The sequence below is a fragment of the Gambusia affinis genome, linkage group LG05, assembly GCF_019740435.1.
Source record: "Gambusia affinis linkage group LG05, SWU_Gaff_1.0, whole genome shotgun sequence".
Lineage (NCBI taxonomy): Eukaryota > Metazoa > Chordata > Actinopteri > Cyprinodontiformes > Poeciliidae > Gambusia > Gambusia affinis.
In genome coordinates this window covers 5,872,406-5,887,258 of record NC_057872.1, presented here as the reverse complement: position 1 = coordinate 5,887,258, position 14,853 = coordinate 5,872,406, and the positions used below count along the sequence as shown (strand labels likewise).

General features: G+C 40.3%; 2 protein-coding genes and 1 long non-coding RNA gene across 14 annotated transcripts in view; 2 read left to right on the top strand and 1 right to left on the bottom strand.

Moving 5' to 3' along the window:
- dop1a (DOP1 leucine zipper like protein A) overlaps positions 1-4,531 on the top strand; it is a 30,066-nt gene extending 25,535 nt beyond the window's left edge. The window contains exons 32-37 of the mRNA XM_044118153.1: positions 800-861; positions 1,082-1,234; positions 2,358-2,494; positions 2,581-2,636; positions 2,742-2,906; positions 4,148-4,531. Of these exons, the coding sequence (XP_043974088.1) occupies positions 800-861; positions 1,082-1,234; positions 2,358-2,494; positions 2,581-2,636; positions 2,742-2,906; positions 4,148-4,295 (721 nt within the window). The 3' untranslated portion in view covers positions 4,296-4,531. The remainder of the gene's footprint in view (positions 1-799; positions 862-1,081; positions 1,235-2,357; positions 2,495-2,580; positions 2,637-2,741; positions 2,907-4,147) is intronic.
- On the bottom strand, positions 4,455-13,534 carry LOC122831749. The gene is made up of 4 exons (XR_006370756.1): positions 13,523-13,534; positions 10,963-10,967; positions 9,546-9,548; positions 4,455-4,537 (listed from the first exon to the last, which is right to left on the bottom strand). It is a non-coding gene; the product is annotated as an uncharacterized LOC122831749 (long non-coding RNA).
- Positions 6,301-14,853, top strand: part of snap91a (synaptosome associated protein 91a) — a 43,054-nt gene continuing 34,501 nt past the window's right edge. For all 12 annotated transcript variants that reach the window (XM_044118155.1, XM_044118166.1, XM_044118158.1 and 9 more), the window contains exon 1: positions 6,301-7,238. In XM_044118155.1, the coding sequence (XP_043974090.1) occupies positions 7,109-7,238 (130 nt within the window). In that variant the 5' untranslated portion in view covers positions 6,301-7,108. The remainder of the gene's footprint in view (positions 7,239-14,853) is intronic.

The window sequence follows — 14,853 nt, the reverse complement described above, 5'->3', positions numbered from 1 at the left end:
ATTTTTCTTTTGTTGGACTTTCCTCTCAGGCAAAACTTTGAGTAGTGCGCAGACATCTTTATTGTGTTCTGTTACTCGAAGACTTCTGCTAATTAGGTGCTCTTGTTTCTTTTTCTATTGCCAACTTATACGTCTGGCGTATTTTGTGCTAAAAAACCCCAAAACAAAACAAAAAAAGAACAAAAAACTTTCAAGCTTGACACTACGTAACGGTTAGGCTGTAAAAAATAATTTGCAGTGTGAGGACCACATGGCCACTGAAAAGAGCCACAAACAGACCCCAGAAATGTCTTTGTTTTTGCTATGCTTGATTGCGAAGCTGCAAGATCCCCCGACGAATCCATCCATCCATTTTCTAACACCCTTGTCCCTAGTGGGGTCGGGAAGAGGAGCTGGTGCCGATCTCCAGCAAACGTTCCGGGCGAGACCCTGGACAGGTTGCCAGTCCGTCGCAGGGATCAAAGTTTAAATATATAAAGGGGTGATCTTGAGTGTTTCCACACAGTCAGCAGCATGAATTGTCCTTTAGGTCCTCAAACGCTAAACAGAACCTCTAAACTACTCTACCGTTTTATATCCCCACCTTCAAACTTAACACTTGATGTCAAGTCATTGCATTGCTGTTCTTTTGCACAGTTTTATCTGAGTATGTTGTTTTCAGCTGAATTAGTTGACCATTATTTCAATAAACACTTATTAATTGTTTCATGGTGAAGGATATTCAAAAACCTCTGTTTGTGAATGCACCTGGCTGTTGTTCACAGGGTTTTACTCTAACATAATTTCCCTGATTTTCTAGCTGGAGAGCCATCATTGACCACCTGATGACTCATGACAAGACCACATTCAGAGACCTGATGAGTAAGTGTCACATTTACTATTTATAAATCTGTTTCTGCCATATCTGGTCACGCAGAGTTGGCTGTGAATCAAGTCGAATAATTGAACATGCAAGAAAGAAAACCTTTTCAGTTTTTTCAGTTTTATTCACAGTAAGTCCGAGATCCTCTGAGCCAAAAACTAAAACACTGTTGATCTTGAAGTTGGGAGTTGCAGTAAAAACGCTTGCCTGTGCTTTCAGCCCGGGTGGCGGTGGCTCAGAGCAGCTCCCTGAGTTTGTTCACCAACAGAGACGCTGAGCTGGAGCAGAGGGCCATGCTGCTCAAACGCCTGGCCTTCACCATCTACAGCAGCGAGGTGGACCAGTACCAGAAGTACCTGCCGGACATCCAAGGTGAACACAAGCAAACCTCTTACGACTGTGGCTCTATGGTAGAGTAGTCGTCTTGCAATCGGAAGGTTGTAGGTTCGATTCCAGCTTCCTCCTGCCACATGTCGATGTGCCTCTGGGCAAGGCACTTAACCCCAAATTGCCTACCGATCTGCGTATCGGTGTATGAATGTGTGTGTGTTTGTGAGTGTGACTGGGTGAATGTGACTCTAGTGTAAAGCTCTTTGAGTGGTCAAAATGACTGGAAAAGCGCTATATAAGTTCAGTCCATTTACCAGAACTGAGCGCGAGGCCGTGTTTCTGTTGACCATGTTATTGTGCATAATGGAATTACGAAAATAAATTTGCTTAGAGGCAATTTTTTTTTCCAATAATATTTTTATTGTATTTTTTACAGATATACCTGCCATATAACCAGTACAATAAACAAGACCAACATATACATATTTGCATAAACTCCTTTAAGTATACAGGAGATAATAGTCCACTGCTGAGGCGACCTTGTTGCACATTATGGTTTGACATTAATTTTGTCTTTGCTTAGAGGCAATTTTGAAAAAGCTCACGTTCTTTTGATGAAAGGATTTTGAGCTCAGGTGAGGTGTTTTCTCAGCCAAATTAGTTTGTTTCGCAAAACTGTAATGAAAATACTTCTTTCATATCAGTCACATGATCAGCAGTCAGATGTTACTACTGGCAAAAACGACAGACAACAGGAAGTAGTAGGAGGAACTGGGTTTTGTTTTTCGGCTGTTTTTCGGACAGTGTATAACTGGCTCTCACAGCATCACTAAGTTCAGCAGAAGTTTTGATTCTGTAAAGTCGGTGACTACAGTTTCCCCAAGCCGCTGCTTAAATACGTAGCTGATCCGCACTATAAGGAGCTCGGAAGGGTTTAAATTTGTCAAATGTGTTGATTTTTATCGACTTATCACGTGAACAAGCTTATTCACATGTGATTTTAATTGCATTTCTTATTTAACGGAAACCCAGCAATTGCCAAATTGTCTTTTTGACTTTCACATTATCGTGCGACAATACTGATGGATCAAATTCTCCTCTGGGATTAGATTCTTTCTCATACCAAGTTGATCAAGCGGACACGTGTTGTCTGTGTGTGTTTTAGAGCGTCTGGTGGAGAGCCTGCGTCTGCCTCAGGTTCCCATCCTCCACGCTCAGGTGTTCTTGTTCTTCAGAGTGCTGCTGCTGCGCATGTCACCTCAACACCTCACGTCACTCTGGCCCACCATGATCACTGAGCTGGTGAGCTCACGGACCGTTCTCTGCTGTTCTACTTCACCCTTTGCTTCTTTTACACAAATCAAACTTTGGCGTGCATGTCTTTACAGGTCCAAGTGTTTCTGCTGATGGAGCAGGAGCTAACCGCCGATGAGGACATCTCAAGGTATACTTGCACAGTGGAGAGCAGAACTTTTTAAACAATGAAACGTTTAAAAATTTGCCCTCAGCAGATGCTTAGTAGCTACAAACCAACTCGCTTTGTTCCTAGGACGTCAGGACCGTCGGTTGCCGGGTTGGAGACCACCTACTCTGGAGGAAACGGCTTCTCCACGTCCTACAACAGCCAGCGCTGGCTCAACCTCTACCTCTCTGCTTGCAAATTCCTGGATCTTGCCTTGGCGTTGCCTCCTGAGAGTCTCCCTCAGTTCCAGATGTCAGTGCACACAGAACCCGCGGTGCTGTAGACTTCGCATGTGATAGGAACGGGCCACGGAATTGAGACAATACACCTTAATCAACTAGATTATCAATTAAATGTTATGATCAATTCAAAAATGAAACATTCATCACACAGAGAGGAAATTCAAGTATTTGTTTTGTAGTTTTAATGATTGCCAGTTTTGAGGGTGTTTCCATGCCTGACAGTCTGTTGGATTCGGTTGGACTGGGGACCAAAGTTCCAACGTTTTTAAAATTCTCAGCTGCTGCGGTTCGCTTTCACACTGCTCTGCGTCAAACGAACCAAACCCTTTAAACCACCTGTTCCCCCCATCGCCTGAGGTGGCGCTGCACCAAGAACCACTGAAGGAAGTGACTTCTGAAGAAAGGTTTTGTTTACAAACTGTTACCAAAAATGTAGTGTTGTTTGATTTTAGCGATTAAATGTGAAACCACTGCATTTTTGTTTGCACGTCTTAAAAAAGCGGGTTGTGCTCAGTGTCTTCTTCAGATGTTTTTGTATTGTTGTCTTGGTGCAGCGCCACCACAGGCGAGGGGGTGAACAGGTTTCTCTAAGGTTTAGGTCGGTTTGACATAGTGTGGTGTGAAAGTAAACCGCACCGGCTGAAAATGTCATAAATGTTGCATTTTTGGTCTCCAATCAAACTGAGTCTACAGGACTATAAAAGTGAAAACACCCTGAAGTTTAGTCATCAAATATGTCAAAAAAAAGAGGAAGTAGATTTTCAACTAAATATATGTTTTTTTAAATTACTGAAATAAATTAAGATTTTGATGATATTCGTATCTATTGAGATGTGCCTGTATATGTTAAACAATGTGTTCATGCATCATTGAATTCATGCATCTAAATTGAAGACTTTGAATTCATTTAAAACAAGGAGGTTGGCCTTTAAATACATTATTCACAAGTCTTGGCAAGACTATTTAATTTTATGCATTCGATAGGATTTATTTTTTTTTGTCTCTCGCAGGCTTTTTGAGGCTACCAGGAACTCAGTCCTAGCATAGCCTTTCTAACTAGCTTTTTTTTTTGTGCCTATGAGGGCGAAATAAAAGTTGGATGGACGAAGTTTATATATTTTTGTGGCAGTATGAGTCCGAAATTCCATTTAAATGGTCTTTAATTCTGTAAAACCTGCAGAAACCGTGGCTAAAGTTAGAATTGTGGTCCTGTTGAATCCTCCTCTGAAGCTGTGCACCACTTCATTGCAGGTACCGCTGGGCCTTCATCCCAGAGGCTTCAGACGATTCAGGGTTGGAGGTGAGACGCCAGGGGACGCATCAGAGGGAGTTCAAGCCCTACGTGGTCCGTCTGGTGAAGCTGCTGAGAAAACGAGCCAAGGTGCCTCCTCCTCCTTGATTTAAAAGAAAAAAAAAAACAACTTTTAAATAACCAGAGGTGGATTTAGGAAAAAGTTGGTACTGTGGGGTGCTTTGTGGAGCGGGGATCAGTGGAAATGTTTCCTCCTTAGAGGATGTTTTGGCCAGTGATGTCAATATTTCAAATCCAGTAGTCAGCCAGGTCTTCAACAGCAAGGCGAGCTGCCGATCGGGGCCCGTCTACAATCCCGTGGATTCCTCCTTCCCCGGCAGCAAGGAGGCCTAAACAATGGAGGAGATGCAGGAAAAACTGGAACTATTTTGAGTTTCTGTCGACAAGTCCGATTATTATAAGACTTTGGGCCTTTTTTTTAAAATTAAACAAAATTTTACGATTGCTGGTTGAAGTTGCTCATTTGGGGTTGGAAATAAGCAGAGACTCAATAAATCCCAGAATTTGTCCGTCATTAAGGTAGTTTTAGTCAGTCTCTCCTGTTCATCATTTCCTGGATGATCCGTCCCGCTGTGTCTTTGTTAATGTCAAGTTAATGTATTACCTCTGAAAGACGGTGCTTCACGCTAAATGAACAGCGCAATAAGCGTGAAAACAGCCACGAATAAGCGTGTCCGTAGTTGGCAATAGTTATAATGGCAAGTTAGCACCGTTATAATTATTAATATTAAGATAAGTGTCACAAATCTGTGCAACCATCTGAGCTGTGGAGCTGCAGGAGGAGCTCTGTGCTGCTCATTACACCAGCATAAGCAGTGAAATCCTTCTTAGAGTTTTCCAGACAACAGTGGACCACACAAACTACTCATTTTTTATTTTTGTACAATCTCCTCTTCAGTTCAACCTTATCAGTGGAGACACATTGTTGATGTTACCATTATAAAATAGCTGACAATTAGGTATTAGCAAAGATCAATGTGATTTTCACAGGAGGCAGAGCGTTGTTGTTAGCAGCTGCTGAAAGTAACTAAAAAGTTACTTTTAATGTAACTTAGTTACTTTCCAAATCAAGTAGTCAGTAATATAACTAAGTTACGTTTTCAAGGAGTAATCAGTAGTCCGATTAAAGTTACTTTTTCAAAGTAACTATAATCAGGCTGAAGGTGGAGTTCTGAACTGTGACATGGAGCTCATGTCACAGTTCGCTCCTTGGGGGCTCACCCTTTCATACTTTGAAAACCCCTGAGTTACTGCATTAATGCGCCATGGCATAGCACTGCATAGGTGTAATGGAAGCCCAGATTGCTTTGCCATCTGCCTTTTTGGGTATGGGGAGTTTGGGCTGACGACAACCCATAGACTTCCTATGGGGTTAAAGGTCAGGGGAGTCTGCTGGCGGATAAGAAACATGAACACCAGGGTCACTTAACTATCTTTTGGTAGGTCTAGATTCTATTTATTTGCATATATATATATATATATATATATATATATATATATATTTATATATTTATATATATATATATATATATATATATATATATATATCAAGGTCTTTTTATTATTTTATTATTATCAAGGTCTTTTTATTATATATATATATATATATATATATATATATATATATATATATATATATATATATATATATATATATATATATATATATATATATATATATATATATATATATCTTACCATTTTGAAACTAACTTTTTCCTTCCACAACAAACACAAGGTGTTTGTCTTTGTTTTTTAATCCAATCTTCCCTGAAATTTGTGATTATAACATAATAAAATGTAGAAATCAGATCTTTGGTGTTACTCGCCATCTAACGGGAAAAATCAGCACCATGGACAGAGACTAAACCCGCCTCGCCTCTGTTCTTCACCTCCTGCTCTGCTCGTCTTTCATCCATTTGTTTTACACAAATGGGGAACCGACAGGACCAGAGAACATGGTGAAGTCTTGCTGCATGCAGCTTCGAGCTCCATATGACCTTCACAGAAAGCATCACGCTCGGCCGTTTAGACGACCCTCCTCCCATCTGCCCCCCTCTCGTGTCTTTACGCCTTCTCCAGTTCTCGCGATAATAGAAGAAGCAGCGCGGCTGGCAACGCAGCGTCACTCGACTCGGAGTAGGGTGAGGGAGCGGAAGACTTATTAAAAAAAATTACTTTAAAAAAAAAATAATAATGATAAGAGCATGTGAATTCACCGAAAAATAATCGCGATCCAAACCAGCCGGGCTGTGGCGCATAACTTCGGTATCACAGGCCGCAACGGAGCTGCGTTGGATGGTGAGGGGAATGATAATGATGAAGATGGTGATGATGCTTCCCTGTATACCCCGCTGATACACAGGGACGGTAGGACCGCGGCTGCTGCTGCTGATTGTGAGGATTATCCAGGAGGAGGAAAGAGGACAGGGAGGAGGGGGAGGCAGCGTCCAGCATCATCCGGTAGGCTGCAGTCACAGAAACACCGATCTGAAATAAAATAATAATAATAATAATAATAATAACAATAAATCGCCCCCCTCGTGGGTTTGGATTGGATTTTTTTTCTTTCTTTTCTTTCTTTTCTTTTCTTTTTTTTTTTGTTACCGAATGTTGAATACCGGCCTTCGGGGAAGGAAACGCGTGAATACCCAACAGGACGGACTTCCAGTTGTTACGCAATCAGAAAGTGTCCCTGCGGCTCCTCTCTAGCGCCGGATCTGTGCGGCCGTTTTCGAGGGGAGCTAGGATTATTGGGGCTGCCCGCTCTTTTTGGTGCGTGTGTGAGAGGGTGGGTGTGTGAGTGAGTGGGTGAGAGGGTGAGCGAGTGTGTGTGTGAGTGTGGGTTGGACCATATTGGACGCTGATCGTGGAGATTGGACTCAGCGGATATTTAGAAGATGTCGGGGCAGACGCTGACAGACCGCATCGCCGCGGCTCAGTACACCCTGACGGGCTCCGAGGTCTCCAGGGCCGTGTGTAAGGCCACCACACATGAGCAGACAGCCCCAAAGAAAAAACACCTGGAATGTAAGTACCTACCTATCTTACCCCTCCATCCATCATTACACCTATATCTTTGCCATAGGGAATATTTCATTCAAAAGTACAGGGTCACTAAATCACACTGGCTTGTTCTGCTACCCTTGTATTGCACTGACTTCCAATATAGCCTAGCGCCCCAAGTTTCACCATGTTTACTCAATTTCTAGTGCTAACCACCAACCTGTAATACAATACTAAATTAGTCTGGGATTTGGTCCCCATACCATCTATGGGCCTTAGATGGGACTGTTCCAAGTGAGGTTCTAATGAGACTACAAAGACCAGAAATACTTACACACACATATGCTACACACCAGTGCAGACAAATTGATTATTTACAGTGACATCATTTGTCACTATATATATATATATATATATATATATATATATATATATATATATATATATATATATAAGCACTTTTTTGAAATAAAGCCGAAAGTCCTGTTTAAAGCAGACCACAAATCATGTAGAGGCTCTAGAAACAAAAGGTCAAAAAGATCAAAATTGAACCTTTTGATCCACCTGAAAAACATTTTAGTAGATAAGTAACACTGCACATCACCATCTTCATAATAAAACATGGTGGTGTCTGCATCATGTCATGGGACATGCTTCTCCAGTAGTGACAGAGAAGCTGAACCTGATGGAAGTAAATAGAGGACATTGCTGGAAGAACGGCTGTTAGAAGGTTTGAGAGTAGGGTGGAGGTTCTTGTTCCAGCAGGATAATTACCCAAAGATACAGTTAAATCTGTAATGGAGGGATTTAATGAAAGCAGAGCTGATATTCTCCAATTTTGAAAGTAACGTAAAATACTTGCATCTGTAATTGATTGTTCCACAAAGCAGACTTTTCTGGTTTTCTGGGTGTCATACCTTAGCATGACACTGTAACTCAGGATTATATACAACTTAAGATTTTAAACAAAAATGAGAGAAAAGTATAACGAAGCTTTCAAAGTTCAAATTACTCAATATTAAAACATTGAGCATAAATGCACCCAAAACACTTCATAAATTAGTACATAACAGCCAAGGAGTATATATACCACAATGCTTGGAATAAGGAAAAAAATGTGAGGAAATGTCTCTAAGTTGGAGTTGAGAAAACTCAAACAAACTGAGTTTGTGTTAGCACAGGAAATCAGTTCATACAGAATATAAATGTGGACAATGAAACCTGGTGATTTAGCTAATAGTTAAGTGCAAACTGGTCTATTTGCAGAAGTCTGTTTTCAGCATTTTGTGACAGGTGAAGAAAAGCGGTCATGCCCTCATGGAGGCTAGTACTCGCTTTTCTTTAACTTTGCTGCTGACATTGAGGTTTTTTCAGATTATCGTTGGACAAAATTTATTTAAGAGGCAGAAATAAGTATGCTCACCTTTAAAAAAAAAACATTAAAAAAATCCTTTTGAAGCTGCAACTAATTATCTGCAACAACCATTTTGTTTGTATCATTAGCTCATCTCTACATCATAAGAGAAAACTCCACTATCTTAATTGACAAACCTTACTTTATCTGTTTACTGCAAGTGCGGCACAATGAGACACTGAAAATGTGTACATAACCAAAATTTGGTGTGTATTCACGTGCATAAATATAATCATCTGCAACATTGATTCAATTGATTCAATAATACTAGTTTCAAATCAACCGGCAACATGAACTTTTATCAACTTTTTTCCACCCTTTGTTTTTAAAACAGTGTTTGTTTTGTTTCGGTAGATTTTGTGGCCTGATTAGTTTTTATTAACAGGGTTTAGAAAGGAAGTGAGCTGGCAGATGGACGGATAACCAGAGGCATGATGAATGTTGGGCCCCTCCACTACCAAACACACTCACTGCAAAGTGATAGACATCGTACTGCAGTGAGTTTGGAGTAAAGTTTAAAAAAATCCTCACAGTAGTGGAAGGCAATATAAGATCAGTTTTAGTCTTTTAAATAAGTCAGGTAAAAGCATAGCCACCCTCTGGTTAGCTCTTAGCCTTCAACAATGTATTTACTTTTCTTCAGATTCACTCTAATAAACTCTTCTTACTACTACAACTGATAAGAGTGGAATCATCTTTTTTTCAAGCTTCCCCTTAAAATGCCTAAAATGCCACAGACCAACTAAAGACACAGTTAAACTATTTAGAAGTGTTGCTCTGCAAAAAACTTCTAGCAGTCAATATTTAATCTGCAGTAAATTATACTGCTGGCATCTTTACTTTGATGAAATGGAGATTGCTTTTTCAGCCAACAGCAAAGGACAAGATATTGACTGATCATAATTTCACAACAGAACCCACTTTCAAATAAATCTCATTTGTCCTTTAACAACGAGTTACAGACATTGGTATCTTTTCCCATTATTTGTTTGGCGCAAACCTTAAGTGGTTGACTAATGTTACATAAGCACAGAAGACGACGAGTGTATTTCTGACCTCTCTCTCATCTCTCAACAAGTTGATAAAATTTTTAAACAGTAAGAACTTGAGAAGATCGGTTCTTCTGGATTAAAGATATCACTGTCTACGGCCACATGTGTGCCTGTTTGGTATAAGCAACATTAAGGACAGGCTTCTATTTCAAAACTTTCGAAAGACCAAATGTAGGTAATTCAACCAAAAGTCTTCAGAAAGCTAGACGTAATAAAGTACAATTACATTTCTCATTGTTGAAAGCATGATACACTGATCTTATTAGTCAATTTTACCATAACAATATAAGCTAACATGTCTCTCTGACATCTTATAAGGTCTATACAATCTTGCTGCAGTCCTTATTAACCTCTTTGTTTTAACACTATGACCAAAGTCCTTGAATGCAATTTTTTTTTTTATCTATACTTGAAATATTTCTGAAATTCTATAATTTAATAGTAAACATGTCTCCTCCTGGAGGTTTACAAAGACTTTAAAGACACAATGTGATCTTAAAGAAGCTGAGAGACAGCTGTGGTTAAAAACCAAACGCGTTCCCTAAACTGGGAAAAGATTGGCTTGTAATGTGGGACGGATTGCTCAGCATAATGGGAAGAACATTCGCAACTTCACTTGGCTTGCATCCAGAGACCCAGGCTGGAAGCACTGAGTGCCCTGTTTGAGGAAGGGGCCTGAATTAGCTGTTGCCAAGAAGAAGATGCAGCTGTGAGTCAAGGGTCTGAATTGGTGGATGATTTTCAAGCCATTCAGATCAAAGACGGCAATCTGACCGCATCCAGATTTTGCTTGATATCCAGTAGTATTAGCTCACCTTTGCAAGTAGCTTGTCTTGTTTAGGAAGCTTATGTTTCTCCAAATGGGTTTGGTGCTGGAGTATAATTATCTGAACTGCTGGATGGGATACAAATCAGCGAAAGAGGCATGTCGCACCAACCACATTCAGTGTTAATTCTATGATACAGTGCTGTGTGAGATGCGAGTCAGGCGGTAATGTTAGAGATTTTGGAGCGATTGCATAATATCTCTACAGAGAAATATGAGTTTAAAGTGCTTTTCTTGTATTGGTTATCTGTTTTTGCACATTTGCCCTGACTCCTTACAAAACATCTGTTTATGTAAGTCTCTCTCATGACAGACAGAAGTGTCTATGCGGCTTCATTTTTTTAAATTTCCTTTTTCTTTAAACAGCAGCTACTACATGAATGCTTTGATAAGCAGAACATGTGACAAACGCTGTTTGTTTCTCTTGTGAGGAATACTGGAAGCGTAGGTGAGAACCAAGCCTGCTGGGGCAGTTTTATCTGCAGACCAGAAGGAATCAGCAAAACAAGACTTGAATGTCGGCCAAATGAAAATGGCTCTGTTTCTAAAGACAAGTCCTGCCATTCCTGCTGCTCCTAATGGCCTCCATCATTTTATCTGCCCATTGCGTTCCCAAACCTCTAAATCCTGCTGCTGTTCCAGCAGTCACGACTTCTTGGTAAGTGGGAAGGTCACGTTTTAGAAAATCTGTTTGAGAAAAAAAGTCTCTTTTTTGTATCCGCATCGTGTAAAGGTCACGACGCAGATGAAGGGTCCGGATCCTTTGGGAATTATCACCTCATCTCCTGCTGCACTGAGTAGTGTAACTCCAATTAGTGGTTTTATTTCAGCAGAGATGCTGGAATGCCGTGCTCAGGGTGAAAGCACCACGTGTTACCTGCTGGGTGTGTGTTGGTGAGCGGCGGGGTGGGAGAAGCAGGACGGCAAGCGATTAGGAACATAAACAGCATGCTGAGCCCCCTCTGGCAGACAGGGTGCTGTTACCGCTGCATGTGTCACAATCAATGTGTTACCAGATTTCAGAGCCAGAAGGCCTCAAGGATAATGATGAGGCTGGGAAGGTCTTAGGATGGCCTTTTGGACTAATCTGGTTTGCTGATTTTTTTTTTTTCTAAAGATTCAAGTTTGTTGACCTATGGTTTCTTAGTTGTTGTTGTTTTTTTTTTTGCTGAAGGAATTCGGTGTTTGGGAATGTTCATTGGCAAACGTTCAACTGGAAAGACTTTGTTTTGTTTTTTCTTATAATGACTGCCTTTTAAAAGGGAGACTTATGTTTTTTTTACTTCTATTTTATAATATATTACATATCTATCTCCTTTAGAGCAAAGATTCCAAAATAAATTTAATAAGATCTTTTCAGTGCTAAGGTTTTTGAGCACCACCACTCTTCATATTTTCAAAATGGTCATACAATACGCTGGTTTTTGTATGTTGTTTTTTTTTTTTTTTTTTTAAAAGAAAGAAAGAAAAATCTGAACTGCAGTTTGAAGGATGCAATTTGAATAGGCGTTCATGTTTGATTTGAGTTTTTAAAAGTTTTCAACTCTCATGAAGTCAAAATTCAAGTAAAAGATTTGGAGGCCTCTTCCCAATCCCAACTTTAACATTTTATATGAGATGTGTTTAGGTGTGTGTAGTAGACACACATATCTAGAAGTCCAACTTCTAGATGGTACACATCTTATAAATTTTTCCATATGTGCCACTGACAATGTTCTTTCATTGGCTGCAAACATAAAATGGGATTAAAATACAGTAGTATAGCAAAGTATTGTGTAGTATAGTAAAACATAGAACAGCATACCCAAGTACAGCATAGCATAATACAGTATAACATAGCATAATAAATCATAATATAGTGGGGTGCTGTGGTGGCACAGGGGTTAATCAGAACCCACATATGGAGTCCTTAATCCTCTACTTGGCTGTCACAGGTTTGATTTCCGGCCTGGTGACCTTTGCCGCATGTCTTCCCCCTTTTCTCATTATTCACTTTCATGTCAGTTCACTATCACAGAAAGGCCACCAGAGCGAATGAAACCTTGTGGTATTTGGAAGTTGGTTAACATGCAGTAAATTGTAAATAACTGACAGATATTAAAAGTTCAAATTGTTTAAACAATAATAATGGCCATAATCCTTAAATCACATTTTATGGCTATTTATAGCAAGAAGGACCAAAAATTCACTTGAAAAAAGTAAATTTTTCACATTTTCTTTTCCAATTGATGAAACTTAGGAACATCTACTCTATAAATTTCTGTTTTCCTTTAGCTACCTGACACTACAGTCCATTTCTGATATCCTCTGGGCAGAAGACGACGTTGTTCCAGTTGAGTTTTGTGTTTTAGTTCATCAGAGTTTCGTAATTGTATCTCTAGATGCCACTCTGACCCAGAACGTTAACATCGAAACTCCATAATGACTCTGGTCAACTTTACCTTTGAAAGGATAGCATGGCAAACTTATCTAAACACAACTGCTCGGTCTGCAAACTGTTTAGCTTTTCATTGTGGTTTGTTCAATATCCCTGTCCTGTTGAATTGTGGATTGCTATCCAATTAGTGCTGGTGTTGTAAAAACCCAGACTGCTTCGATATACCTCCAAATTAATTTCTTTCTAAAATGTCTGGAGTGAAATCATCAATAAAATCCAGTGTAAGGGTTCTGTTGGCAGACACACAGGACTGATTCTTGAGCCAAAGATGCTGTAGATCATCAGTTGTTTTTGCTTTGACACTTCTCATCCTTCATCCAAACATATCCTAGGCAAATGCTTCATTTTGCACCAATATGGGACACATACAGAAGTAACCTAGAGAGTCTATTGAACCTTCCATTGCTTAATGCAGCTCTAACTTATATTTTACTTAAATTGATAAAATGCGCAAAAACACTCGTGTTCACAGTATGCGATTGCCCCCTTCTTCATCCAGACCCTCTTTACGTCGTCTTTGGTCCTCCATTCTTGTTTCTTCTTGTTTCCTTGGAGTGATTTTTGCCAACAGAGTTTCACTGGAGAGCAGAACTTTGAAGTTTGTTGTTGATAAAGCTAAGAATGCACCGCAGACTCGATCGCTCAGCGGGTATCTGTCAAGCAGTACACAGATACCGTGGGAGGTGGAATGCCCTGCCATCAGTGTGGGTCCAGATTAACGAGCCGAGTCGAAGATCTTCCACGCTGCCACACTATTATCTGCTACTCTAAATCTTAGCAGCAAATAGATGTGCTGTCCTCTCTCAGGCTGCCCCTCGGTTTCTGTTTCTGATCTTTTTATGTGATGTTCTGGGGTCCAAAGAGGAAAAACTGTAACGTAAGAGTCGCTGCATATTTAATACCCATTTAGTGTGAGCAAAAAGAAATCCAAATCAAACTAGCCCTATAAAAACAAAAGGAATTGTCCCTTAAACCAAATGACTGGTTGCGGCACAGTAGCGACTGCTGTCAAGCATTTTCAAATGCCCATGGAACAGCATCTCCACTGAATACAGACTTTGACTATGCCAATCCAACACCTTATTCTTTTAAACCAGTGGTGGGCCCTCCTGGTCCTCGAGGGCCGGTGTCCTGCAACTCTTAGACGTCTCCCTGGTCCAACACACCTGAATCCAACAGCTGAATCACCTCCCAAGTGCAGTCAGGTTCTCCAGAGTCCAGCTAATGACCTCATTATTTGACCCAGGTGTGTTGAAGTAGAGATACGTCTAAAAGTTGCAGGAGATCGGCCCTCCAGGACCAGGAGTTCCCCACCCCTGTTTTAAACCATTCAGATTTGAACTTGGTGGTTTGCTTTGAATCACTGCCCTGCTTTAGCTTAAGTGCAACTAAGGTGCCCTGTGGAAGAATAACAACGACCCTAGGCAATTTCTGGAAAATTCCACCAAAGTGGGCGGAGCCAACAGACAAAGGGCATAAACGCTGTGTGGATACTGTGGTCCGGTTGAGGGAAAGCGTTGCTGCCAACTTATTTAGCAACTTTTTAGACCCCTTTGGTGATGACTTTCCTGTTAATAGAGACTTTAATGGCAACATGTCAAGCACCAATCACTTCCAGCAGCCACTGTTCAACCCAACATCATCACATGATCTTCCTGCTGTGACGTCATGTTTCTGAAATGTGGGGTTTGTTTTACAACAGAAGAACCTCCAAACAGTTTTGTCTAGTCAGTCCAAGAAATGTTTCCCCGAAAGTTTTTTTTATGATTGTCAACGTGAGTTTTAGAAAATGTTAGATTTTCTAGTTTGTTTTCTTTTAGCCGACCTGCTTTTTGTCTCAGAACTCTCCTATCGAAGTCTTTTCTGTCCTCTCTATTGCTCATCATTAAATCATGTTCGTTGACATTAAC